Raw genomic sequence first — 22394 nt, forward strand, 5'->3', positions numbered from 1 at the left:
CCCAGGAGTTGGAGGTTGCTGTGAGCTGTGGTGCCACGGCACTCTGCCCAGGGGGACAGCTTGAGGCTCTGTCTCCAAAAAAAAAAAAAAATTAATTTGTCCAAACAAACAGCCCCGGTTAGGTAATGATAATAAATATTACAAAAAGTTAATTTCCCTTCTTCATGCTTTCTCACAAGGAAGTTCTGTGACTTCATCCCAAACATACTGGAAGATTTCATCTCAGCTTGGCAACATAATCAGGACTGAGTGTAATACTCAGTCATCAATTTGTTCCTCTCTGTCATCAATAATAACAAGCGTGTATGGCCATGTTTCAGGACAGTTCCTGCTCGTGTCACTTCATCAGTATCAAGATTCCTGACAGTCATTCTATGGTCATAGAATCCACTGTGTTTTATTCTTATTCCTTTGTTCTTTTATGTAACTGTGCTGAAAACACCAGATCTCGTTCTTTTATTTTAACTCAAAACAGCTCCTCTCTTTCTCTAGACTATAAAGAAATCTTTTCAGCAGAACTAACTTGCAAATATCCTAGTAAGTCAGCATAAGCATGACACAAATAACATTGCCACACTGCATTGGATTGTCTCACAGAACATTCTGTTCTTCATTCTGTCCAAAAGAGAAGACACAACAGGGCCCCATCTGCCCCACTACTTGCCTCTGCCAGCGATGTGGTCAAAAGATTTTACCCCCACACCAACAGGGGGTATGCAATCCATCTGTAAGGTGCAATGGGAGGATGGGGTTGAAGCAATAGAATAAGTAGATGACAGCACTAACTTTGAATTTGGTCCTCCTTTTTTGGATGCACGTTAGATGGGCAATAATTGGGGATCGTGAGGTTTAAAGGAAACAATGGATATAAAATGCTCATCATACTGTATCATGCTCCTGGTGATTAATGTTCCTAGTATTCATCACATAGAGGATACTCACTGAGTACTGACTAAATGGGTGAGTAGACGAATGGATGAATGAATGGACAGTCAACCAGATAGAAACCTGTTTCATGTTCCCAATACAGAGTCCTTTCCTCTAGACTTAAATTTTTGCATAAGAAATGGAATAAATTGTGCATGGTGGGCTTTAGCAGTGTTGGAAAAAGGGCAGAATGGCTCCAAGGGTCTCATAGAAGAAAAAACAATGACTTAGGCTGATTCCACACTCCCACTGCTGGCAGAATTTCCACATCAGTCCACAGGAGCCAGATCTACAGATGAAGGGTGGCCTGAGCCCTCACCAGGAATCATTATTGAACAGACCCAATTAAAATGAAAATAAGGTGGGGTGACACCTGTGACTCAATGAGTAGGGCACTGGCCACATATACCGAGGGTGGCGGGTTCAAAGCCAGCCCCGGCCAAACTGCAACAAAAAAATACCCAGGCATTGTGGGGGGCGCCTGTAGTCCCAGCTACTCGGGAGGCTGAGGCAAGAGAATCACCTGAGCCCAGGAGTTGGAGGTTGCTGTGAGCTATGACACCACAGCACTCTACCAAGAGCGATAAAGTAAGACTCTGTCTCTACAAAAAAAATAAATAAATAAAATGAAAATAAGGTCACATGCCCTGCTTGTACTGTCTTGTCAGGTAGCATGTATAGTTTGGAACCTACCCTCACCCCGTCCACACCCAGAGTCATTACCAGGCCTCCTTATAGACACCTGGGTTGCTTGTTTTAAGGCCTGAACTGAGTCTCTCTGTCTCTTTACACTTCCAAACCTGTTCAGCTCCTTTCTCCTTGCTCCTTTCTCCTTTGATCCTGAGGCACGGAATGAGGAAGGGCTACCTAGACCCCAAGCTCAAAAGCTCCTCAGGATCTTTTTCCAAGCATCTTTCTTCTCCCAGCTTTATCCTTCCCCAACCCAGAAGGATGATCAGAAAGGAGATGGCAGGCTAACATCCTCAATGGATCTCTGACTGATTATGGAATAAGACAGCTCCAAAAGCTTGGCTTTACTAGAAAACTGCACCAGAAATGCAGATCTGAATTGAAAGCCCCTGGGACTTAATAAATGCTTCTAGAATCCCAGATTCTTTCCGTGAAAGGCTTCCTTAAACTATTTTATAGTGGCCTTTTTGAGACAAAGAAAATAGTTTTTCACTCACTTGTTTTTCTTCCAACTACTGTTCAGCTTTGGGGACATATTTCAGTTCGCTTTTAATATTCTGGATCTCAGATAGGTTGACTGCAGGTCCTGGAAGTTTCTTCGCTCCTGGAATTGGCTTCTTCTCCTCATCCGAAGTAGGAGGAGCACCCTGAAGAGAAAGGAGAGGAAATTCAACTCACCAAAAAAAAATTTGATCCACTGGGTCATCGATAGGAACCCCCCCAAAAAAATGCAAGCAAGAATAACGTCCGAGTGTGATCTAGCAGGATGACTTTCTCTTGTGTTGCTGAGACAGCCTCAGAGTTTCAGTAAGATGTCCGAAAGCTTGTATCTGTGTGTGGAATAAAGTTGGAAGAAGAAAACAAATAATTTCTATGTGACTTAGAAAACACTGGAGTACTGTTCAACCTGGTAACTAATGAAAGTTACCATCAATTAGAACAATGATTCTCAACCGGTGTGCCTTGAGAGGATCTTAGGTGTGCTGGGAAAATTTTTAAAGATCATTAATTATTTTTCTAAAGAAGTTCAAGGCAGGCTTGGCACCTGTGGCTCAAGTGGCTAAGGCACCAGCCACATACACCTAAGGTGGAGGGTTCGAATCCAGCTCGGGCCACCAAACAACAATGATGGCTGCAACTAAAAAATAGCCAGGCACTGTGGCAGGCGCCTGTGGTCCCAGCTACTCAGGAGGCTGAGGCAGGAAACTTGCTTGAGCCCAGGAGTTGGAGGTTGCTGTGAGCTGTGATGCCACAGCACTCTACCCAGGGGGACAGCTTGAGGCTCTGTATCACAAAAAAAAAAAAAAGAAGTTCAAGGCACAGTAAAAATATTTTTTTCCGTGTTTTTTTTTTGGCTGAGGCTGGATTTAAACCCACCGCCTCCAGCATATGGGGCCAGCACTCCACTCCTTTGAGCCACAGGTGCTGCCCTTTTTTTTTTTTCATTTTTTTCATCAACATAATTTACGTGTGCCACGAAAGTTTAACTATAGGTTCAAATGTGCCATGAGATTAAAAAAAAAAGTTGAAAAGAACTAAGTGAGGATTTGTGTTTCTAAAAAAGTATCTTTTTTCTGAGACATAACCTCAAGCTGTCGCCCTGGGTAGAGTGCCATGGCTTCACCACTCACAGCAATCTCCAACTCCTGGGCTTAAGCGATTCCCTTGCCTCAGCTTCCCAAGTAGCTGGGACTACAGGCGCCCACCACAACGCCCGGCTATTTTTTGGTTGTAGTTGTCATTGTTGTTTGGCAGGCCCAGGCTGGATTCAAACCCGCCAGCTCTGGTGTATGTGGCTGGCACCTTAGCTACTTGAGCTATAGGCACTTAGCCCCCAAAAAAGTATCTTACAAGATTGAATTTAATTTGGTTGTGTATGATCATAATCTTCCCAACAGCAGAGTTTTCTAGAATGTTCGTGCACACTGGGTCTAACAATGACACAGTCCAGGAATTGTCAAAATTGTATTTGGGGTGCAGTGGCTGCCAGCCTTTGTTCCAATGACATCTCGGGACTGAAAGTAACATAAGCAAAACCTCTTTGGATATAGGCAGGATGGGAGACAGCTACAGAGAAGGCCCAGCTCTCCAGTCATGCTTTTGGAAATATTTTAAATTTCCTATCATGGAATATGTCCACATCTTATCCATTGGGGGGACGCCTCCAATGCCTGGCCCAGAAGTGCACATGCATACGTATGGATTGCTCAACTGAGAAATCCCACGTGTGGACAATAGTAACAAATCTATGCCTCTGTGTACACACAGCAAACACACATGTAACAGTGACTATAAAAACAATAAGATCAGTGGCTGTGTGTGGCTCCAAAAACTTCAACTCAGTACTACAGGACAAAGTTGCTTGTTGGCCCATTCCTTCTATTTGCTAGAGGTGGGGAAACTATTCTCCCTCACCCTGGAGAAAGGTGTTGGAAGAACATTTGATCCCCGTGGCAGCCACAAGAACACGCCTCAGCTCGGTTTACTGTGCGGAGGGTAATTGAATGACAGCCCCAGCTGTTTCACCCTGAAATCCATCCGGCACGCTGAGGTCATGCTTCCCACGGCTGCTCCTAGCCAATGACAAGAGTGCAACAGGAATCCTAAGGCGGGCCTGTTCCTGGGAGCGGCGGGACAGCTCTGCCAGCTGGAGATTGGCGTTCGAACAACACTGAGGTTGGAGATACTTCCGCCCAACCCTCTGTCCTTCGCTCCTCCCTCTCAAGGTCTGACTCTTGCGGCCTCAGGCAGCACCCGCCCATTCTTCCTGACAAGTATTTTCCCTAATGAATACCTTTGAGTCTGCTTCTTGGAGGACCCAAACTAGCACAGTCCCCAGTGCGAGAGTGGCAGAGCGCCCTCTGCTTGGCCAACTGGATGGACCAATACTGTTCTAGCCACAGGGAACAAGAAATTGCACGCTTGCCTCCAGTGAAGCCCAGTCCCCCTCTCCCACAGCCCTGTCACCTGGGTATTAATGCTGATGCTGTGTGTTAATCCCCGTCTTGATCCTATGTCTAGTTCTCAAATTGGTTAGAACCTAAAGGAAGAAAGTATTCAAATGTCCCCAAATTCTGACAAATTACTTAGCAGGCTGGGCCTTTATAGAAATGTTTTTTAAATTGCTTATTGGAGGGGATGAGTAGACATATAAAATATTGACGGGCTGTTCTTCCTCTAAGGGCTAATGGTTTTTCTGTAGTCACTTTCTTTCAATCTGGTACGGTGCTGATGAAATAGCTAATGTGTCACCCACACAGAATGATTAAATGTAGACCATATCTGATGTAAATATCTGGAAAATATTATTCCCCCAGATCAGTGTATTATTCCCCCCAGATCAGCCATAGGAGTGGCTGCTTTCCAGAAAGCACCAAGATTCATCACTGATAAATGTAGACTTAGAAGCAATAATTAAAACCGTAAAACATCCACTTAGAGGACCAGGTATTCCAAAATGTTCTTTGCTAGGCTTTCAGAAAGAAATTCTTAACAAGGCTATAAAGTGCTCTGTGGTTTTTTTTTTTCTTAATATGTGTAGCCGTGAAATGAAAAATGTTTCCTCACTTATAAATGTCCTCACAGTTGTTAGGTGGGTAGATCTTAATAAAGAAGCATGAAGGAGAAAAATGTTTCCAATTCCTTCTGTTAAATTCCTGGGTAAGTCACAGTCGCTATATTTGTAACATCAAAATTGGCACATTTACCACATAAAGCCAATATCTGTGCTTATGTGTTTATGTGCAAACATGATGTGAACATATGCATATTAATAATATTTAATATTGGGCACCTTTCTTTCAAGTTATTCAAACCTCAGGGCACTGTTTTTTATTTATTAAAGTAAGGCTTTTAGCCTTAGATTTATAAGATCACATATAATGGAAAATTATGAGTGGATATATTTAGTAATTAGATATGATGATATTGACTCAGGAAGGGAGTTAGTAGTGGTACATTTTCTTAACTGAATCCTCTCTCATCTTTTAAAAACATAATGGGAATCACATTCCATATATTCTATGAATTTGTTATTATAGTAAATTTAGTAAATTAAGGCACGAATAAGCGAGGTTCCAGATGGCCCCATTTGGCTAATAAATACAATTCTTCTTTTTCTTTTGTAAGTAGATATTTGAATTAAGAAGGGACATGAAAGACATTGTGTAGTTTAGATAAACTAGAGAGTGTGAAAGAAGCCTTATTAGCCACAGAATCATTCCTACCAGCTTCAGGAATGGCTGTTGCGAAGGGAAATCTTTCCTCTGGGGTTCACAGAGTATTTGTAAAACTTCCAAAATGGTGAACCATTTTCCAGCTATCTCACTTTCATCTCATCTCCCTCTTTACTACAGATGCCCTACTGAGTTTTTCCCTAAGCTCTCTGTGTGGGGCAGTACAGTCTGACCTGCTCATTCATGCTCAAACGCTGAAGACAGTATTAACAGCCAGCACTTACACTGCTAGCTGTTCTAAGTTACACTCCCTAACTCATTTAATCCTCACTTCAACTCAGTAAATCTGGTGCTATTATCATTCCTATCTCACAGTTGAGGAGACTCAGGCACAGAAGGACTGAGGAACCTGCCCAAGGCCACACAGCTAGGTAGTGGCTGGACTGGAATTAAAACATGTTTGCATCTTGCAAAGAGACCAGGTGAAGAAGTAAATAATTAAAAGAAAATCCCAATGTGCTATTTTGTGGCTTAATAATGATGGCATTTCAGTCAAAAGAGAGATTTGAAAGGCTTAATGGCTTCTTGTTGATGATACCCTTCAAAACACTTCAAGCAAGCAGCTGCTCTTCTTTTGCAAAAGGCCAGCCCCACTCATTAGGATTTGGCTGTAAGACCTCTGCCTTGGGCACATGCCTGTCTCTGCCTGGGCAAAGCGAACAGAAGGGTGCGCTCCAGCTCTGTGAGCAGAGCACAGGGCTCACCAGAGACCACAGGTGGGCTGGAGACACAGCCAGTATTCACAGGCCTTGTCAGAGAGCCAGAGCTTCATCCTGGCTTCCAGCTGGGGTGCGTCCTCTTCACGAGGGTGTCAGCATCAAAAAACCTCCTGAGTTTAGATGGGCGACCTACTTGCTGTGATCGAGGTTATCTGTTCTGATCAGCAAAGGCATGTTATGATCTACACAACTCCACTATCTAGTAATTATCCTAATGCCAGGGGAGGCAACAAATCCCAAGCAATTTCAAGTTTGCAAACTGGATGATGATAATAAATGTGGATATATAAATAATTTTGAATTCAGATTCCGTTTTCCCATTCAGACTATGCTGGATCCTCAAGCTAACCTACAAAATCCTACCTAACCCACCCTATGGCCAAGCCAAGCTGCCTAACTACTCCCCTTATAATGTTGTTTCCTTCAGAAATGTATTGTGCGGTCTGAACTCATGAATCTTGAAAGTTCATTCCTGCTTTTATGGTAAGGGAATGCCACCCCACTCTACTCTCCTGCCCAGTGAGCCCCATGAGAAAGATGTGGCATAATTTAAGAAACACTCCCAGGGATTCTGGACCTCTGTGGATACCTTACTCCCTCTATCCTGTGATGAGTACAGATTGGCCATTTGTATATGTGGCTGGTTAGAAAGTAGGTGTTCACGAACTAGGCTGTATCAGTTCTTAGCTATTTTAGAACATGCTGGAAACATCAGATTGGGGACAAGGAAAGAATGAGCAAAGTGCTTCCTCAGGCCCCTTTGCTCCACTTGTGTGGAGGAAAGTACCTGTTGTACAAAGAAGAACCAATGGCTATCTGTACCACGGATGAAAGATGAGATGCAAGCTTCCAAAACCACCCTAACATCAGTCAGTTTAGTGAGAAGACTGTCAAGCTACCTTCTGACTGATTGTCATGGTAGTGACAGACATAGTTTAAGAGGAAGCAGAGGAGAAAAATCACAGATAAATGGAGCGGTCGGAGGAATTCCGTCATCTCTTTTACCTTCTTACTGGCTTTTTCTTACAACATGCAAAAGCAAGAGGCCCAGGAATCCTTCATGAAAATTCGATAATTAGATCAACTGATGAAAAATCATTTATCAAATACCTACTAGGCTATTGCCATGTCCATTACATCACTGACTCCTCACTGTGACCCTCTGAGGAATGGAGAAGATCCTATTTTGCAGTTACAGACTCAGAAATGATTGACCAAAGTTCCAAAGGAAGAGCTAATGACAGTAAGTCATCTGGTTGGCAGAATGAGCAGCACCAAAGTTGAGGTTATGTAACCATCAAAATAGGGTAGTGCCAGGCCTTTCAACTGGCATGTTCTAAATTTTCATCAACTTAAAGGCTAAAATTCTAGAACTTGAAGATGTTACTCAACATTTTCCTTGTCTTGTACTAATAAGATGCTCCAGAATCTTAACTTTTTTCTACAATCAGACCTTCCAGGTTTCATCAGAAGAGTCACAATTGGGAAAGAAATATAGACATCTGACCAGGCACAGTGGCTCGTGCCTGTAATGCTAGCACTGTGGGAGGCCAAGGCAGGTGGATTGCCTGAGCTCAGGGGTTTAAGACCAGCCTCAACAAAAGCAAGACCCAGTCTCCACTAAAAACAGAAAAACTAGCCAGGTGTCGTGGTGCATACCTATAGTCCCAGCTACTCAGGAGGCTGAAACAAGAAGATTGATTGCTCAAGCCCAAGAGTTTGAGGTTGCTGTGAGCTGTAACGCTACAGCACTCTACCCAGGGTGACAAAATGAGACTCTATCTCAAAAAATGAAAAAAAAAATACATCTGAGGCAGGAACTCTTTCTTATTTACTGCATCTATCATTCATTTTAGCTCCCATTTTAGCAGACCAGGTACATAAATTTGAAAGAGAAGTAAAGAACTAGAAGAAAAAAATACAGAAATGGAGGCGTAATAGAATCCCTTGCAAAATCCCCTTTTCAAAGGAAACATCCAGAGATTGAGTTTTTGTTTGCTTGTTTGACTCCCCAAGTAATTTGATGTGCTTACTTCCTGAGCTCCCACTCTGATTCCTCAGAAGCTGTACTAAATACATGCTGCTCAGTTCCATAAAAGTTTCTGCGTGAAACCTTACTAATCTGGTGATCATCACTAAAGCAAAAGCATCTGAGAGGCTGTGTCCTCTCTGCCCACCCCCAGAGTACACAATCAGTCAATAAACTGGAAGTTCAACTTGGAGCCTTCAGGTAACTATGCCAGGTACAATACTTAATTAAATTTGGCTAAAGGAAAGGCATGGGCAGTGCTTCATGGCTGACTAAGCAAGACAACTAAGGAAATGTATAGATTAAAGGTGACTCCTTGACACCCAGTCACTGGCCTTCTCCCTTGTCCTGGAGAGCTGGCCGTCGCCTTGCACCTGCCCCCTGGTGTGAGGATCTGGGAGGGGAAAGACATTGCAGAGCTCTGCCAACTAGGTTTTGCTCACCTCCTCTGTTTCAGGAGTACATTCTTTTCTTCTAGGGGGTTGCCCAGCTCCTGGCCGAAAGGCTCCCATCGGGATATTGATATTTGCCTAAAAAGGAAAATAGGGCTAGATTTAGCTCAAGAAAAGTAAGAAATTGCGATGACACTAAGATAGTAATCATTGTGATGCAGAATGCATCTGAAAAATACATCTTCAAAGCTTTTTATCTCAGGAAAATTGCTGTAATGAGAGCACAAAAATATGCAAAAGAAAATTTGACTTCCATTTATTACACATTTCTGCTACTCCTCCTTAGGTCTGTGCGGTGATTTTACAATTCCCTACTAAAGAGAAGCATTTAAAGGCAGTCTGTTCTGGCTGTTGCCCTCCTGTGGTGCATATTATTTTCCCCTCTCTGGGAATGAGGAAAGAACACACAATGATGGGAAAGGAGGAAAGAGGATATGCAAAAGCCTTAGTGCATCTTAGCCCCCTTGCAGGTTCCTTCTGATACACCACGGGGAGGGGGACATATTTACACCTCCTAAGCCACCTAGGGGGCTTTCCTCCTCTTTTGCATAACATCCTGCAGTTTCGAGGCCTTAGATCTCTGGATTGGCACTCTTCTACCTTCTCCCACACACATGCCTGTGCGGATCAGTAAAGAGTAAGGAGGGTGCTAGAGAGTCAAGTTCCCCTTGGATCACAACTAATTGCTTCTTGACCGTTATTAAGATGACATACTAATCTCCATCAGCAATAAACACAAAATGTCTTCTGATAAACATGACATATTCTATACAACATGTTTAGAGGTATTGACAAAGTAATTTGAGCTTGGAAAGAGAATATGTACATTTGGATTTTGCTCATATTGCATCTGGTGTCAAAAGGCGAAAATATTTAGTGCAAACACAAAATGTCTTCAGTGGTCTCACTCATATATAATGAGCATTAAATACTTTTTAAAAAGTAGAACATGTTTTTTTCCCCATGGAAGATAAAGTGTTGCCTTATAAGTAATTGGATATGTGGGTTTGAAAAAGTGAAATTTCATTTTGATGCTGCACACAAAAGGGATGCCTGAGCAAAGGGAGAAAAATATTTTGTTATGACACAGATGGGATGATTTTGGTATTAACACCAAATACAATTATTAGGCAGTGTGGCAAGGTCCCTTTGGAACTGCCCTGTATGAGCTCTGTTGCCAGGGGAATGATTAACCCGTGATACTGGAAGTATCCAGTGCCCACATTCATGCATATGGCAGCAGGTCTGTGTTCTACTCCCATAAAAGTGTCTTTTCCCACCTCGGGGCTTTAAAACTCCTCCTCCTTATGAGAATAATGCCTATCCCACAGAAAGGAGCAGAACCAAAGTATCTGTGGCAGCTAACAAGTGAGGTAAATCATCGTGGAGCCATTCCTAAGGCCAAACAAGCCAAGCAGTATTTTTGATCAGTATGTAGCATATATGCTAAGATATAAATACAAGACAGTTTTTTCCTTTTCTTTATTTAACTGAAGTACAGCACAATTTTAGAGGGCAGCATTTTGAAAAATCTAAGGCTGAGGCTCCTGTGCTATTTCTCTGCTTAAGGGAAATATCAGGGGGCTTAGAGTGGGAGAAGAGAGCATAGGAAGGGGAAAGGATACACCTTCTATGGTAGCAAATATGGAGCCACACTTAATTTCAAGATGCACCTCTTTTAAGATCTGAAGTTAGAGTGTATCTTATAACCAATGGTATTTTACGATTTTAATTGCCACACTCACTTTATTTCTTGGCAGGACTTAAAATAATGGTATTTTACAATTGACAGTGTCTTAGATTAGATGAAGTATCATGGGGGCCTGAAATAAAAATATCAAAACAATGTAAATAAGACTCATAGAAGTTGATCTATATTGGACCAATAAACTATTTCTGTCACTACACTTTGGATGAGAGAGGGGAAAAGTTAAAATAGGGACTGTTTTGGAGGTTAACCAGTTAAAAGTTTCATTAGATTGCCCCCAACCCAGCTCATTTACTAAGCATCTACAGAGGATACATTCCTAACAGCGAGCTCAGGTTAACATCTTGTTAATGAAAGACATGATTGTTGTACTAGCCCACTCACAATCAAGTATGTATCCTCTCTAGTTTTCAGTAAAGGGACATTTAAAGGTCATCCAGAATAATGCAGTAAGGCAAAGAGCATGCTGTGGGATGATCATCTTTCCCTGTTTGGAGATTAATGTTAGTGACGTACCCCTGTGTAACCCCTCCATGGTTTGTGAGTGGCTTACAGTCGTGAAAAGAGCCCAGTGCTAATAGTTGCAACAGGTTTTCTGTAGTTGACAAAAGCGATAACTGCTCTAGGTCTCATTGTCCCCATTTGTAATATGAATGTTAGGCTGCATCAATGGTTTTCAAACCTCTTGGAACCCTTGCTTCAAGTAAAGTATTGTAAGAACATCTAAAATGCAAAGTAGGCAGAGGTGGAGGGTTCAAACACCTCCATCCTCACAGCAAACTTCTGAGGTTGGTATTACCATCTTCATTTTACTGATGGAGACATGGATCCTCAGAGAGGTTAATTTGCTCAAGATCACACAAATAGTTTCCAAAGTGAAGCTCCCTAACTTTGGGGATACCCCTTTTCACTCTACCAAACTCATCTCCAGAAAGCTCTCTTTTCACTTGGCTCTAATCAGCTCTAAAAGTGTCTAAATTAGCTCTAAAACTGCAGACTTATCCTTTGAGAGTGGCCTTCAAAAAGGGACATACAATATGGATAATTTCAGAATAGGTCCCAAAGAAAAGCCACATTGAAAAATGGGCAATTGGGTGGTGCCTGTGGCTCAAGGGCAGGGCGCCAGCTCCATATGCCAGAGGTGGTGGGTTCAAGCCCAGCCCTGGCCAAAAACTAAAAAAAGAAGAAAAATGGGCCATTAACTCCCTGACCTGATGCTTTTTCACTCAAGAATCAGGAACCTAAATGGGGTTTTTTGATAGCAAATATTGACAGGAAACAAAGCAGCCTAAAAACAATGTCGAGCATTTAATCATTAATGTGCACCAATAGGGGAGGACAGGAGGAGCGTTTCATCACTGCGGCACACATTACATTCGTAGTAAGACGATTAGAGAGGTTTCGTTAATATAATTGTAGGGCAGTAATATTTGAGTGACAAATTATAGAATAAATTATAGCCATAAGGAAAATTCCCTATAATTTGAATTTGATAAAAATATGTAAACCTGTAGCTTTGTTTTTATTCTATTTGCCACAACAGTGGGTCATATTCTTGTCTTGCTGAACTGACTTGTTCATGTTTGCAAACGAAATCTCTTCTGAGTGACTCAATTTTTCCACCTGCTACTCGGGTATGATTTACTACTCAAAACGTGTCTGGTATAAGCTAAATTTCTGTGTAAGAATAAACACCAAAAAGGTTTGACATCAATGACTTAGAGCTAATGTAAGGTTGGCCTTCCTTCTCTACCTAGATTCTATATAAGTGCAAAGGAAGCAGACTCTTGTTTTCCCTTTTGTAATGTAACCCTTTGTTTTTCTTTTCCCTCCATAAGGTTTATTCATTTTAGATATTTTAAAATATGCCCCCGTGCAGAATACCTGGTGCATCAGTTTCCCGAGCTATACATAATTTGTTACATCTTCCAAATTGGGAATGGAAAAAATCTACTAGATCATCTTTTGCCAGGACAGGATACAGTTCCCTGATAGAAGACCTATCAGATGTGAAATTAATACTACACTTGATCTCACCAGGTGAAGAAAAGTAGAAAGAATTCCCTGTAAGTTAATTTCCTACTCCCTTAATTATTTGTATTGTTCTCCTTGCTTGGCTCCAGGCTTTGAGTGGGAGGATTCTGGAAACAATATTCCCTCCACTGCCCCACCTGTGTGGCTTACAATGGAATGACATCTTCTTTCCCTAGTGGGTTGGATTCTGATACTGCCAGCCGCTGGGTACTGACAATTCCTGTTGAACTTTGCTTTCCACAGCCATTGTTCTCTTATCTCCCCCCCTCCTCTTTTGTCCCTACTCCCGTCTCTCCTTTTCTGAACCCACTGTGAGTTTTCTGAGAGGCTTTTGGAGTTTCCTCCCATTGCATATTTGTTTCAGATGACACCCTACTGATTTGATCTTTACTTTTCAAAGGCCCCCAGCAGCTCCTGCCAGAATCTGCAGCCTCCCCCATACCATTCCCCCATGGCACCAGCACAGGAAATTCTATAGCGTTGCATTTTGCAGTATTTCTTTCTGCTCTTTCCCATTCTCTGAACAGAGCAGGACATGACATTTTGTCATTTATGGCATCTTTACAGAAGGCTTTCAGAAAGAGGTGTGTTTTCTCATGGCTGATAAGGAAACGAGATTGTTAGGCAGCGCCCGTAGCTCAGTGGGTAGGGCACTGGCCACGTACACTGAGGCTGGCTGGTTCCAATCCAGCCCAGGCCAACTAAAAACAATAATGACAACTGCAACAACAAAAAAAAAATAGCCAGGCGTTGTGGCAGGGGGCTGTAGTCCCAGCTACTTGGGAGGCTGAGGCAAGAGAATCACGTAAGCCCAAGAGTTTGAGGTTGCGGTAAGCTGTGATGCCACAGCACTCTGTCACGCAGGGTGACAGCTTGAGACTCTGTCTCAAAAGAAAGAAAACAAGATTCTTGTTTGATACATTAACCTCATGAAGTAAGAGAGATAAGCAGGCATGCACACACACATATCTACCAACTAAAATATAGTCAGCCTATTTTAAAATAAAATTCTATATAACTAGGATATATAACTGCTTAGGGACTCTTGAAATGTAAAGCAGATTCAAAACACACAAGAGTTCCCCACGCAACACAATTTTGAGAAACTCCCACTCAGCCACAGTTCTTCACCCATGATATTTCATACTAAAATGTTTTCTTTTTTTTCTGTTCTCAACACTTTTTGTTCTCTTCAATAATTTCCTGAATGACTCAACTATAGTCTCGTCATCCGAGGAAGAGCAGATTTCAAGAATGTACTGTACAGCTATTAAGATAATGTGCACAATTGGTCGGGGGCAGGAGGTATTTCTGAAGTGCTTATGAATGTCAGCATCAAAAACTGACATCTTATAGCCAGTATATGACTGCATGCTTCATGTCACAAATACAGAGCCCTGGTCAGAGCAGCAAAGATCATTAGCTAGAGGTAACACTGAATCCACTTGAGACTCAGACTCCTACACTAGAGTTTTTACTATACTTTAAAGAAATCAGCATCAGAAATTATAAACAATGTATTATAGTGGTTTACATAAGAAAGAAACAGAGCTATGATCAAAATAAAAGCCTTGCTTCTACGTTAAAACACAGGGCAAATGAGAGTTAATTAGCATGTATCATTATGTTTTTAGCTTTTTTAACAAAAACTGTGAGAGGGTCTGTGAAATATGATTTCTAGCTTTAATCAATGCATTGGATTAACTAAACAGTCATGACTGGTGATAGTCTATTTCTCTGTACCAAGGATTGGCATATACTTAGAATCTTTTTTAAACTAGAAATCGTATACAGGAAACATTTTGCATCTCTAATACCTGTCTGTAAATTGTATTGTCTCCCATGGAGGCTACTTTCTTCTTCCACAGATCCTTTAGTCCTTGGGCAATGGAGAGTGGAAGACCAATGGTAATGGGTAGAAAAGGGAAAGAAGTACTCAAAAGCAGAGCACCACAATATTCTGTTCTATGGGTGCGTTGTCTAGCAATGGAAAACTTCCCACGCTAAGAAGCCACGCATTCACCAACGATGCAGGGCTCATATAATCATTCTTTTAAATGTTTGATAAAGAAGTTAGATTTAGTTTCACAAGCAGCTTGATTAAGTCAATGCAGCTGAGAGGTGGTGATTCAGTGGCCATGGTCATTTGTATTTCAAGGTCATGTTTATCGTTGAGTCACGAAAAGTACTTTGTACTTTTCACTCCAAGACAATTTTAAACTGAGGTCAATCAGTGTGGGCTATCAACCTCTTCACTCAAATTCTGACAGCGTTTCTAAATGCCTGGTTGAGTTCTTTAAAAGGGAAGAGCCAGCATCCATAAAAGGGTAATTGTTCTCAAGTAGCCTTGATACTTATGATTACCCTTGAGATGGTTCATATCCACTCCTCCAGCCTTATGCTCTGCACCAAGGTGGAGATGGTTTAAGTAATGTGATTAGACAGCATTGCCGAGTGGTTGCAAACAAGGGCTTTGGTATCCGACTGAACAACTGAGTTTGGGTCCTGACTCTCCTAGTTAAGGGGCTGTGTAATCCTAAATGACTTATTTTGTTTCTCATTATGATCCATGGAAATCCCATTGCATGGGCCAGGTATGTAGTAAACCCTGAATAAGCTATTATTGTCATCCTAATAATAAGCCTTAAAAATTATTCTCAAGAAGTTTATAGAGTATTAGAACCTGAAAGAGCCTTAGAGAGCATGTAACCCAACACTGTCCCTTTGCAGACACAAGAACCAGGGTGGGTGAAGTCACATGGCAGAGCTAAGACTAAGGCCTGGGACTCTTTTTCTGGTCAGCCATTAAGGTCTGAGATCTCACAAGAGAGGACACATAATAGATATTCAGCTTATTTGGTCAGTGGTAGAGAGAAAGGACGAGTGACTACCCGGAGAAGATTGACTCTGTGTGAAATGAGGCCCTGGGGAGGCTTGTGGTGGTTCCCAAAGGGGATGTGTTCAGGAAGAAGAGGAAGGACAGGCAGGTGCTGCCAGTGGCTGGTGTCACTTGGTCTCATTAGAGAGGGTCACCAACCAGATCGCTGATAGGATTGGATTTCCCAGCAGTTTTAACTTTCCCTACCACCTGTCATGTCAAATTCTTTCATCTGGAGGGAGCAGCCCCAGTAGGCCAAGTGTGCTGATGTTACCTTGGTAGCAACTCCATTCCCATCAACAGTGGTATATGTAAGAAGCAAGTCTGTAGAGTCTAGAAGCAGGGTTGGCAAACTACAACTCACAGACCAAATCCAGGCTATCACCTGATTTTGTAAATAAAGTTTCATGGTAACACAGCCCTGTACATTCATTTACATATTGCCTACAGATAATTTTGTGGTATAAGAGCTAAGTTGAGTAGTTGGAACAGACCAAACAATCCACAAAACCTAAAATGTTTGCTATCTGGCCCTTCATACAAAGAATTTGCCAGCCTCTGGCATAGAACTTTATCAGCTGCTTAGGAGACGAAGGCCTTCTCTAGACTAAGGAAGAATTAACCCATCCCTGCAGGATGTTTTCCTGCCCCTGCCTGAGATTTAATTAATACATCTGAAAAGAAGTGTGGAGTTAGAGTCCCTTTACAGTTCGAAGGATATTAATCCTAGCACTCTGGGAGGCCGAGGCGGGTGGATTGCTTGAGCTTACAAGTTCAAGACCAGCATGAGCAAGAGTGAGACCCCATCTCTACAAAATAGCTGAGCGTTGTGGTAGGCACTTGTAGTCACAGCTACTCGGGAGGCTAAGCCAAGTGAATTGCTTGAGCCCAGGAGTTTGCTGTGAGCTATGATGCCACGACACTCTACCTAGGGTGACAAAGTGAAACTCTGTCTCAAAAAAAAAAAAAAAAAGACCAATTCGAAGGCCATCTCTTCCTCAGTGTGGATGGGAAAGACAACTGTGTATATTTTCTAAGGGTGGGTCTAGCTCTGGCCTTCCTCTTATTCTGGTGCATGGAGAAGAAGAGAAAACTAGCTGAAGAGGAAGCAAGCCCATCCCCTGCATTGCTTGGGTAGTTAGAAGAGCCTTCTCTTAAGGAATCTGTGTACTGTAAACAAGGTACTTGCCATACATTATTTTGCTTATTCATTTTAACACCCCTATTAAGTCGTATTATTGTCCCCATTTTATAGAAAGGTAAACTAAGGATAAAATAAGGTCACAGAGATTTGTAACTGATTCCATATTGTCTGACACACATAGGTGGAGTAATTCAATTCCTGAAATATTTGACTGCTAGAAGTATGGTCTAAAGTGGCTTAGCTCACCCAAACCAGACAAAATAGAAATTAAAGTCTTTATTTCTAGAAGTTTACACTGCAAAACACTATCCTGTAAGATACCCACTGAAAAGGTCCAATATGTTTAGAAAACCTTGCCCATATTTCTACCTTCTTGGAAATAACATGATGCTATCAGCAAGTTAAGGACTCTTAGAGATTTTCCCAAACATTTAATCATGGAAACCTTTAATCTAATTAACAACATCCCATTTAACTAGTATTCTGAGGGACACCATTTTGGGAACTGTTGAACTAGATAATGATGATGGTGATTGATGATAACGGCTAATGTTTCTTAAACAATTACAATGAGCCAAGCACTAAACTCATTTAACACTCATGGCAATCCTATGAGATAAAGACTGCTATTAATTCCTTTCTAGACAGATGAGGAAACTGAGGCAAAAAAGGCTAACAGTTTTTCCAAAGCCATGCAGCTAGTAAGGACTAAAGACTATGAGACTAAGAACAGGTATGAATTCATCCTTATATACCCTACATGCAGCACGGTGCCTGGCACATATTATGCCTCCAAGAAATGACAGTTGAACTGAATTGGAGATAAGGTCCTAATAAAAAGAAGTGACTAGAGAGTACTGAGTAGGACATCAAAGAGCTTTAAGTGGCATTTACACAGTAGAGGTAGTTTCTCATCAATCAGGGCTTCTAATTGTTCCAGATACAACTGTAACCTAGATGATGTTCCTACTATAAACCATTTTGTGTAGCTTTTTCATGTTTTATTTAATGTACACTACTTAAAGTTAATGCAAAGATGATAGGAAAATATCAGATGGTACCGATCGTATTTAGCCACAAGAAAGGATGTTTCATTCGAAGGTACATTAAATTGGGCTTTTTGTGTAGCATAAAATATATTGAAAGAGGCAATACCACATCCACAAGGATCCACTGTATTGCCTTGGTTGATAGAATGGATGGCTTTTTTTGTAATGCGGTATAATAACAGCTATTGAGAATGGTCAATAGCAGCTTTTAAAATAATACAGCTCTAAAAATATATCAAGGTCAAAATTAGTAAAGAAAATACTGGTAAATTTTCAGTGTAGGTAGGAGAGAGGTCAGGGAGCACTAAGGAAGGAAAATAAACACTCTTTCAGCTACAGAAGGAAGAGAGGCAAAAGCAGCCCACGAAAAGACGGTTTTTATGTCCCACAAAATACAAAGGAAATTTTATGTTTTGTACTTTAGGAGCTTCAAATGCAGTGATTTAATGATACTATTTCTCATAACTTTAAGATAAAGCATTCCCAAATAATAATTACAGTAATGGTTGACCCGCAATAAGTGCTCACTGTCCTGGTTAAGCATCTTATACATGTAGCCCTAGCAAATAAGTACTATTATTTTCCCCATTTTACAACTGTGGAAATGGAGGCACAGAGAGGGAAAGTAATTTTTCCATGATCCTACACCAGTACAAGCTGGATTATGGACCCCAGCAATCTGATTTCAGAGCCCATGCTCCTAACTGCCTGAACACCTGTAAAAGAGAAGATTCAAAGGTTCAAGGATGTTCACAGGTCTGGGAGACAAAATAAACTCCACTACCACTGTCCGGGTATGTTCCAGACTCACTAGGTAGACACCAGAGGTCTAAACCTGACAGTGCAAAATGCAATCCTTGCCAAATGCACAGGCCCCTCCTTGGTGGTTTGTTCAATCACAAGTTTCCTGAGGTTGTTATATATCTTGCCACTTAAGAAGCCCTCCAATTTAAGAATATGCATTAGTTATAACAGGAAAAGATCTGTCCCTCCACCCACCCCTCCAGCAGCTCATGCTGGGATTTCTAAAACTTCCCATGATGTGTTCACAACCTGGCCATGTGCACACCCCTTTGAAATACAGTCAACCATTTGTGATTGTGTTTATGCTGAGATGATGCATCAACCTAAAATATTCAGGAACTGTCACATGCTCTGCAGTATTCAGAAAAGTCCAGGATAAAAAAAAAAGTTCCTTTGGAGAAAGCACAGATGGGCTCCATGTTGATAAAAAGGAAAGATGGAATTTTACAATAAAGCATTGTGCCCAGAACCTCAGGGTAGGAGCCATTTGAGAGTCAAATATAGAGCCCTTAAGAGAAATAACAAATTAAGTGTTGAGTAAAAACAAATTCTGAAAGTTATTTTCATAATTGTATTTTTGTTTCAAAATGTCTGCTTCCCCCTTCCCTTTTTGTGGGTGACACTTAAGTCAATTTAAACAACCAAAGATTTTGTTTCCTGGGAGGGTATGAGGAGAACTAATAGCATAGGGACTTTAGAAGATAAATCCTCAAGCCTTGGGAAGAACACTTAAGTACAAAAGGATATTATTTAAAGAAAAATGTATTTTAAACAGATGGGTCAACAAACTGTCACCCATTGATATATACATTTATCAACTGGATATACAATGTAAACTGAATATTTTATTCTCTGTTAATGAGCATATCAAAAGTATACATAGCAAAAAAAAATACACACTACATCCTTGTAGGAGATAATTTAATTCTCATTTATAAATTTTGATTGTCTTACAGTTAGGACAATTAAATAAAAATAGCTTCTCCTTTCTCAGTTGTACCTAATTGGTCTTATGTCCTTCCTGAATTATACCTTCTGAATCTTTTAAAGAGGAATTTTCTTTTCTTCTTGAAGTTAATCATCAGTTACAGGTGAACAATCACAAAAAGTATGACTTATTAATCAATCAGGCAAGAAGTTGCAGAGCTGATGTTAAAACACAAATATACCTACTTACCTGGATGGCTCTGACATTGGAAACTGGCTGTTTCGACATATTCACAAGGTCTTATCCCTGAAAAAACAAGTAAGAAACTGTTAGAGGTGGTAGCATTCAGATTCTCGGTCTTGATAAATTAGAATTTAACTCATGATTCAACCGGGTAGTCACCCCTTTCATTGGCCATATATTCTTTCAGTCTCAGTTTCCAAAGTTACTTAGAGACTCTCTTTCCTAATGCCTGGGGGATTGGGGGGGAGGGAACACTAGAGCCCAGGATAAATCATTCAGAAGGAGAAATGCTGAGATGCCTTGCCCCTGATGCTAATGATATGCAATCAGAAACTTGAAAGGCGCTATCATCTCCTTCTCTGCCCTCCTGACCCTCTGCCAAGAGCAGCAAAGCAAAGAGGTTGTGGGAATAAAACACCTTTGTTCTAGGCCTCAGAAGCTCTCTGCTTGAAACTGAACTTTTGATCTGAATTCATTATTGCCAGGGCTGCCAGTCAGACCATTGGGAGCTCCGCCTCTCCATTGTACTGGCCCAAAGAGAAATGGCCTGTGCCACTTCCTTACTGCCGCCAAGCTCTACTGTGCGCAACACTCTGGGAGAGACCTCTGTGTGGCCCCCCAGGCCCTCCACAGGATACCTCACACAAAGTCCACACTCTATAAACACAGGCAGACAGCAAGCCTCCCTGTTTTGTTTCAACTGGGGGAGTAGGACTTACAAATGACCCTGTCAGAACCCCAAGATTTAGAAGGGTTTCCTTCTCAAAGAGTGTTTACTTTCTTTCAGCATGTGAGACCTGCCTTAGAGGACAGTGACTAGAGCACATTTGGGGACATAGGCCATGATTTACTGGGGTTAGGGGAGCAAGGAATGGCCCCGCTCCAGTTTGTTTTTACAGCTTGGTCTATCAAATGTCAACAGGACCAATGGAAAAGTTTAAAATTCATGGAATTACAAATATGCTGCATTTTAAACCCAAACTATGAAATAGGTTGACCAAGTTCTTTCTACTGACTGATATGAGTACATGTGTTAACTGGTGATTGAACGAGCCCAGAGAGCAGTGTTGGCATTTCCCACAAGTCTATGTAACCTGGGCAATGTCACTCACTATTTCTTTTCTTTTTTTCTGCCGGGGCTGGGTTTGAACCCCCACCTGTGGCACATGGGCCGGTGCCCTACTGCTTTGAGCCACAGGCACCGGCTGTCACTATTTCTAGGCCCATTTCTTCTACCTTAAATTCTACCTGCTTCATAGGTTGTGTAAGAAACAAAGTGACAGAATGCTCCTGAAAAGACCTTGTGAACTATAAAGCGTGATGCAAATATTGGTTTACTGCCATTGTCCCCAGCTTAGGACTTTTGAGTGCTGTACTGATCTGCAGCTTTAAGTACAGACTAAAAACTGATGTAGTGGTGTTTCTCAGCACCTGGGGACACAAAAGATCTGAGAAGAATTCCGTAAAAAGATTAAGTTTCTTTGAACTCCTCAAAGTCTCCGTTACATTAAACAACTGCATATTTTTTTAAACCTTTAGAATTATCGTATCCAAATGTATAGTTTTTGGAGCCACTAGATAAAAACAATAGGACTTCTCAAAAATGTTTCACCTGAACGTCTTGGTAATATGTAGATACAGCCCCCATACATCCGGGTATAGGTAGAATTATTTTTAATATGATTAAAAAAATTTTTTGAGACACAGTCTCACTCTGTTGCTTGGGCTGGAATGTGTATAGTGGTGCAATCCTGGCTCCCAACAACCTCCAACTTCTTGGCTCAAGGGATCTTCCTGCCTCAGCCTCACAAATAGTTAAGACTATACAGGTACTAGGTACCGTGCCTGGATAATTTTTTAAATCTTCTGTATGTTGCCCAGGGTAGTCTCAAACTCCTGGCCTCAAGTGATTCTCCCACTTCAGCCTCCCAAAGTGCTGGGATTATAGGCAGAGCCACCATGCCCAGCCCTGTTTAAAAAATGTTAAAGCAACATCAAATTGGATAATCAGGGATATATTTTGCTCTGTGATATGTTTCAGATAGGTTGCTATCTTTCTTGCAGTATCAAAGAGAAATGAAGGATTTTTAATTTTTGGATCTAGGACATATAACTCAATTCCAAAAAGAAAAGCTCAGTGACTTAATTTTTAATGTTTCTATTCCTCAAAAGCTATTAGAAATCAAGCAAAGCAATCATTTTCACAGGACTTTAAACATCTCTGCATATAGTATTCTCTGTACAACTAAAGTTTAATATCACTTGAGAACTTTTTTAAAAGTTACTGTACATAGATTTGAAATGAGGAATAGGAAACTTCATTATGCCGATAGCAGGTTGAAATGTAAAAAAAAAAAAATTAGGTGATGAATGATTATTTTATTTATATTGCATTGATTTTATTTTAAATTAAACTGATTTTGGCTCGGCGCCTGTGGCTCAAGCGGCTAAGGCACCAGCCACATACACCTAAGGTGGCAGGTTCGAATCCCAAGCCCGGGCCCGCCAAACAACAATGATGGCTGCAACCAAAAAATGGCCAGGCGTTGTGGCG

General features: G+C 41.3%; 1 protein-coding gene across 1 annotated transcript in view; it reads right to left on the reverse strand.

The window, feature by feature from the left end:
• Positions 1-2129: 2129 nt before the first annotated feature.
• Positions 2130-22394, reverse strand: part of SMPX (small muscle protein, X-linked) — a 22383-nt gene continuing 2118 nt past the window's right edge. The window contains exons 2-4 of the mRNA XM_023514370.1: positions 19847-19903; positions 9044-9130; positions 2130-2264 (exon numbers count right to left, since the gene is read on the reverse strand). Coding sequence (XP_023370138.1) covers positions 2130-2264; positions 9044-9130; positions 19847-19885 — 261 coding nt within the window. The 5' untranslated portion in view covers positions 19886-19903. The remainder of the gene's footprint in view (positions 2265-9043; positions 9131-19846; positions 19904-22394) is intronic.

The sequence above is a fragment of the Otolemur garnettii genome, unplaced genomic scaffold (assembly GCF_000181295.1).
Source record: "Otolemur garnettii isolate 467f Iridium unplaced genomic scaffold, OtoGar3 scaffold00051, whole genome shotgun sequence".
In the NCBI taxonomy this organism is placed as follows: domain Eukaryota; kingdom Metazoa; phylum Chordata; class Mammalia; order Primates; family Galagidae; genus Otolemur; species Otolemur garnettii.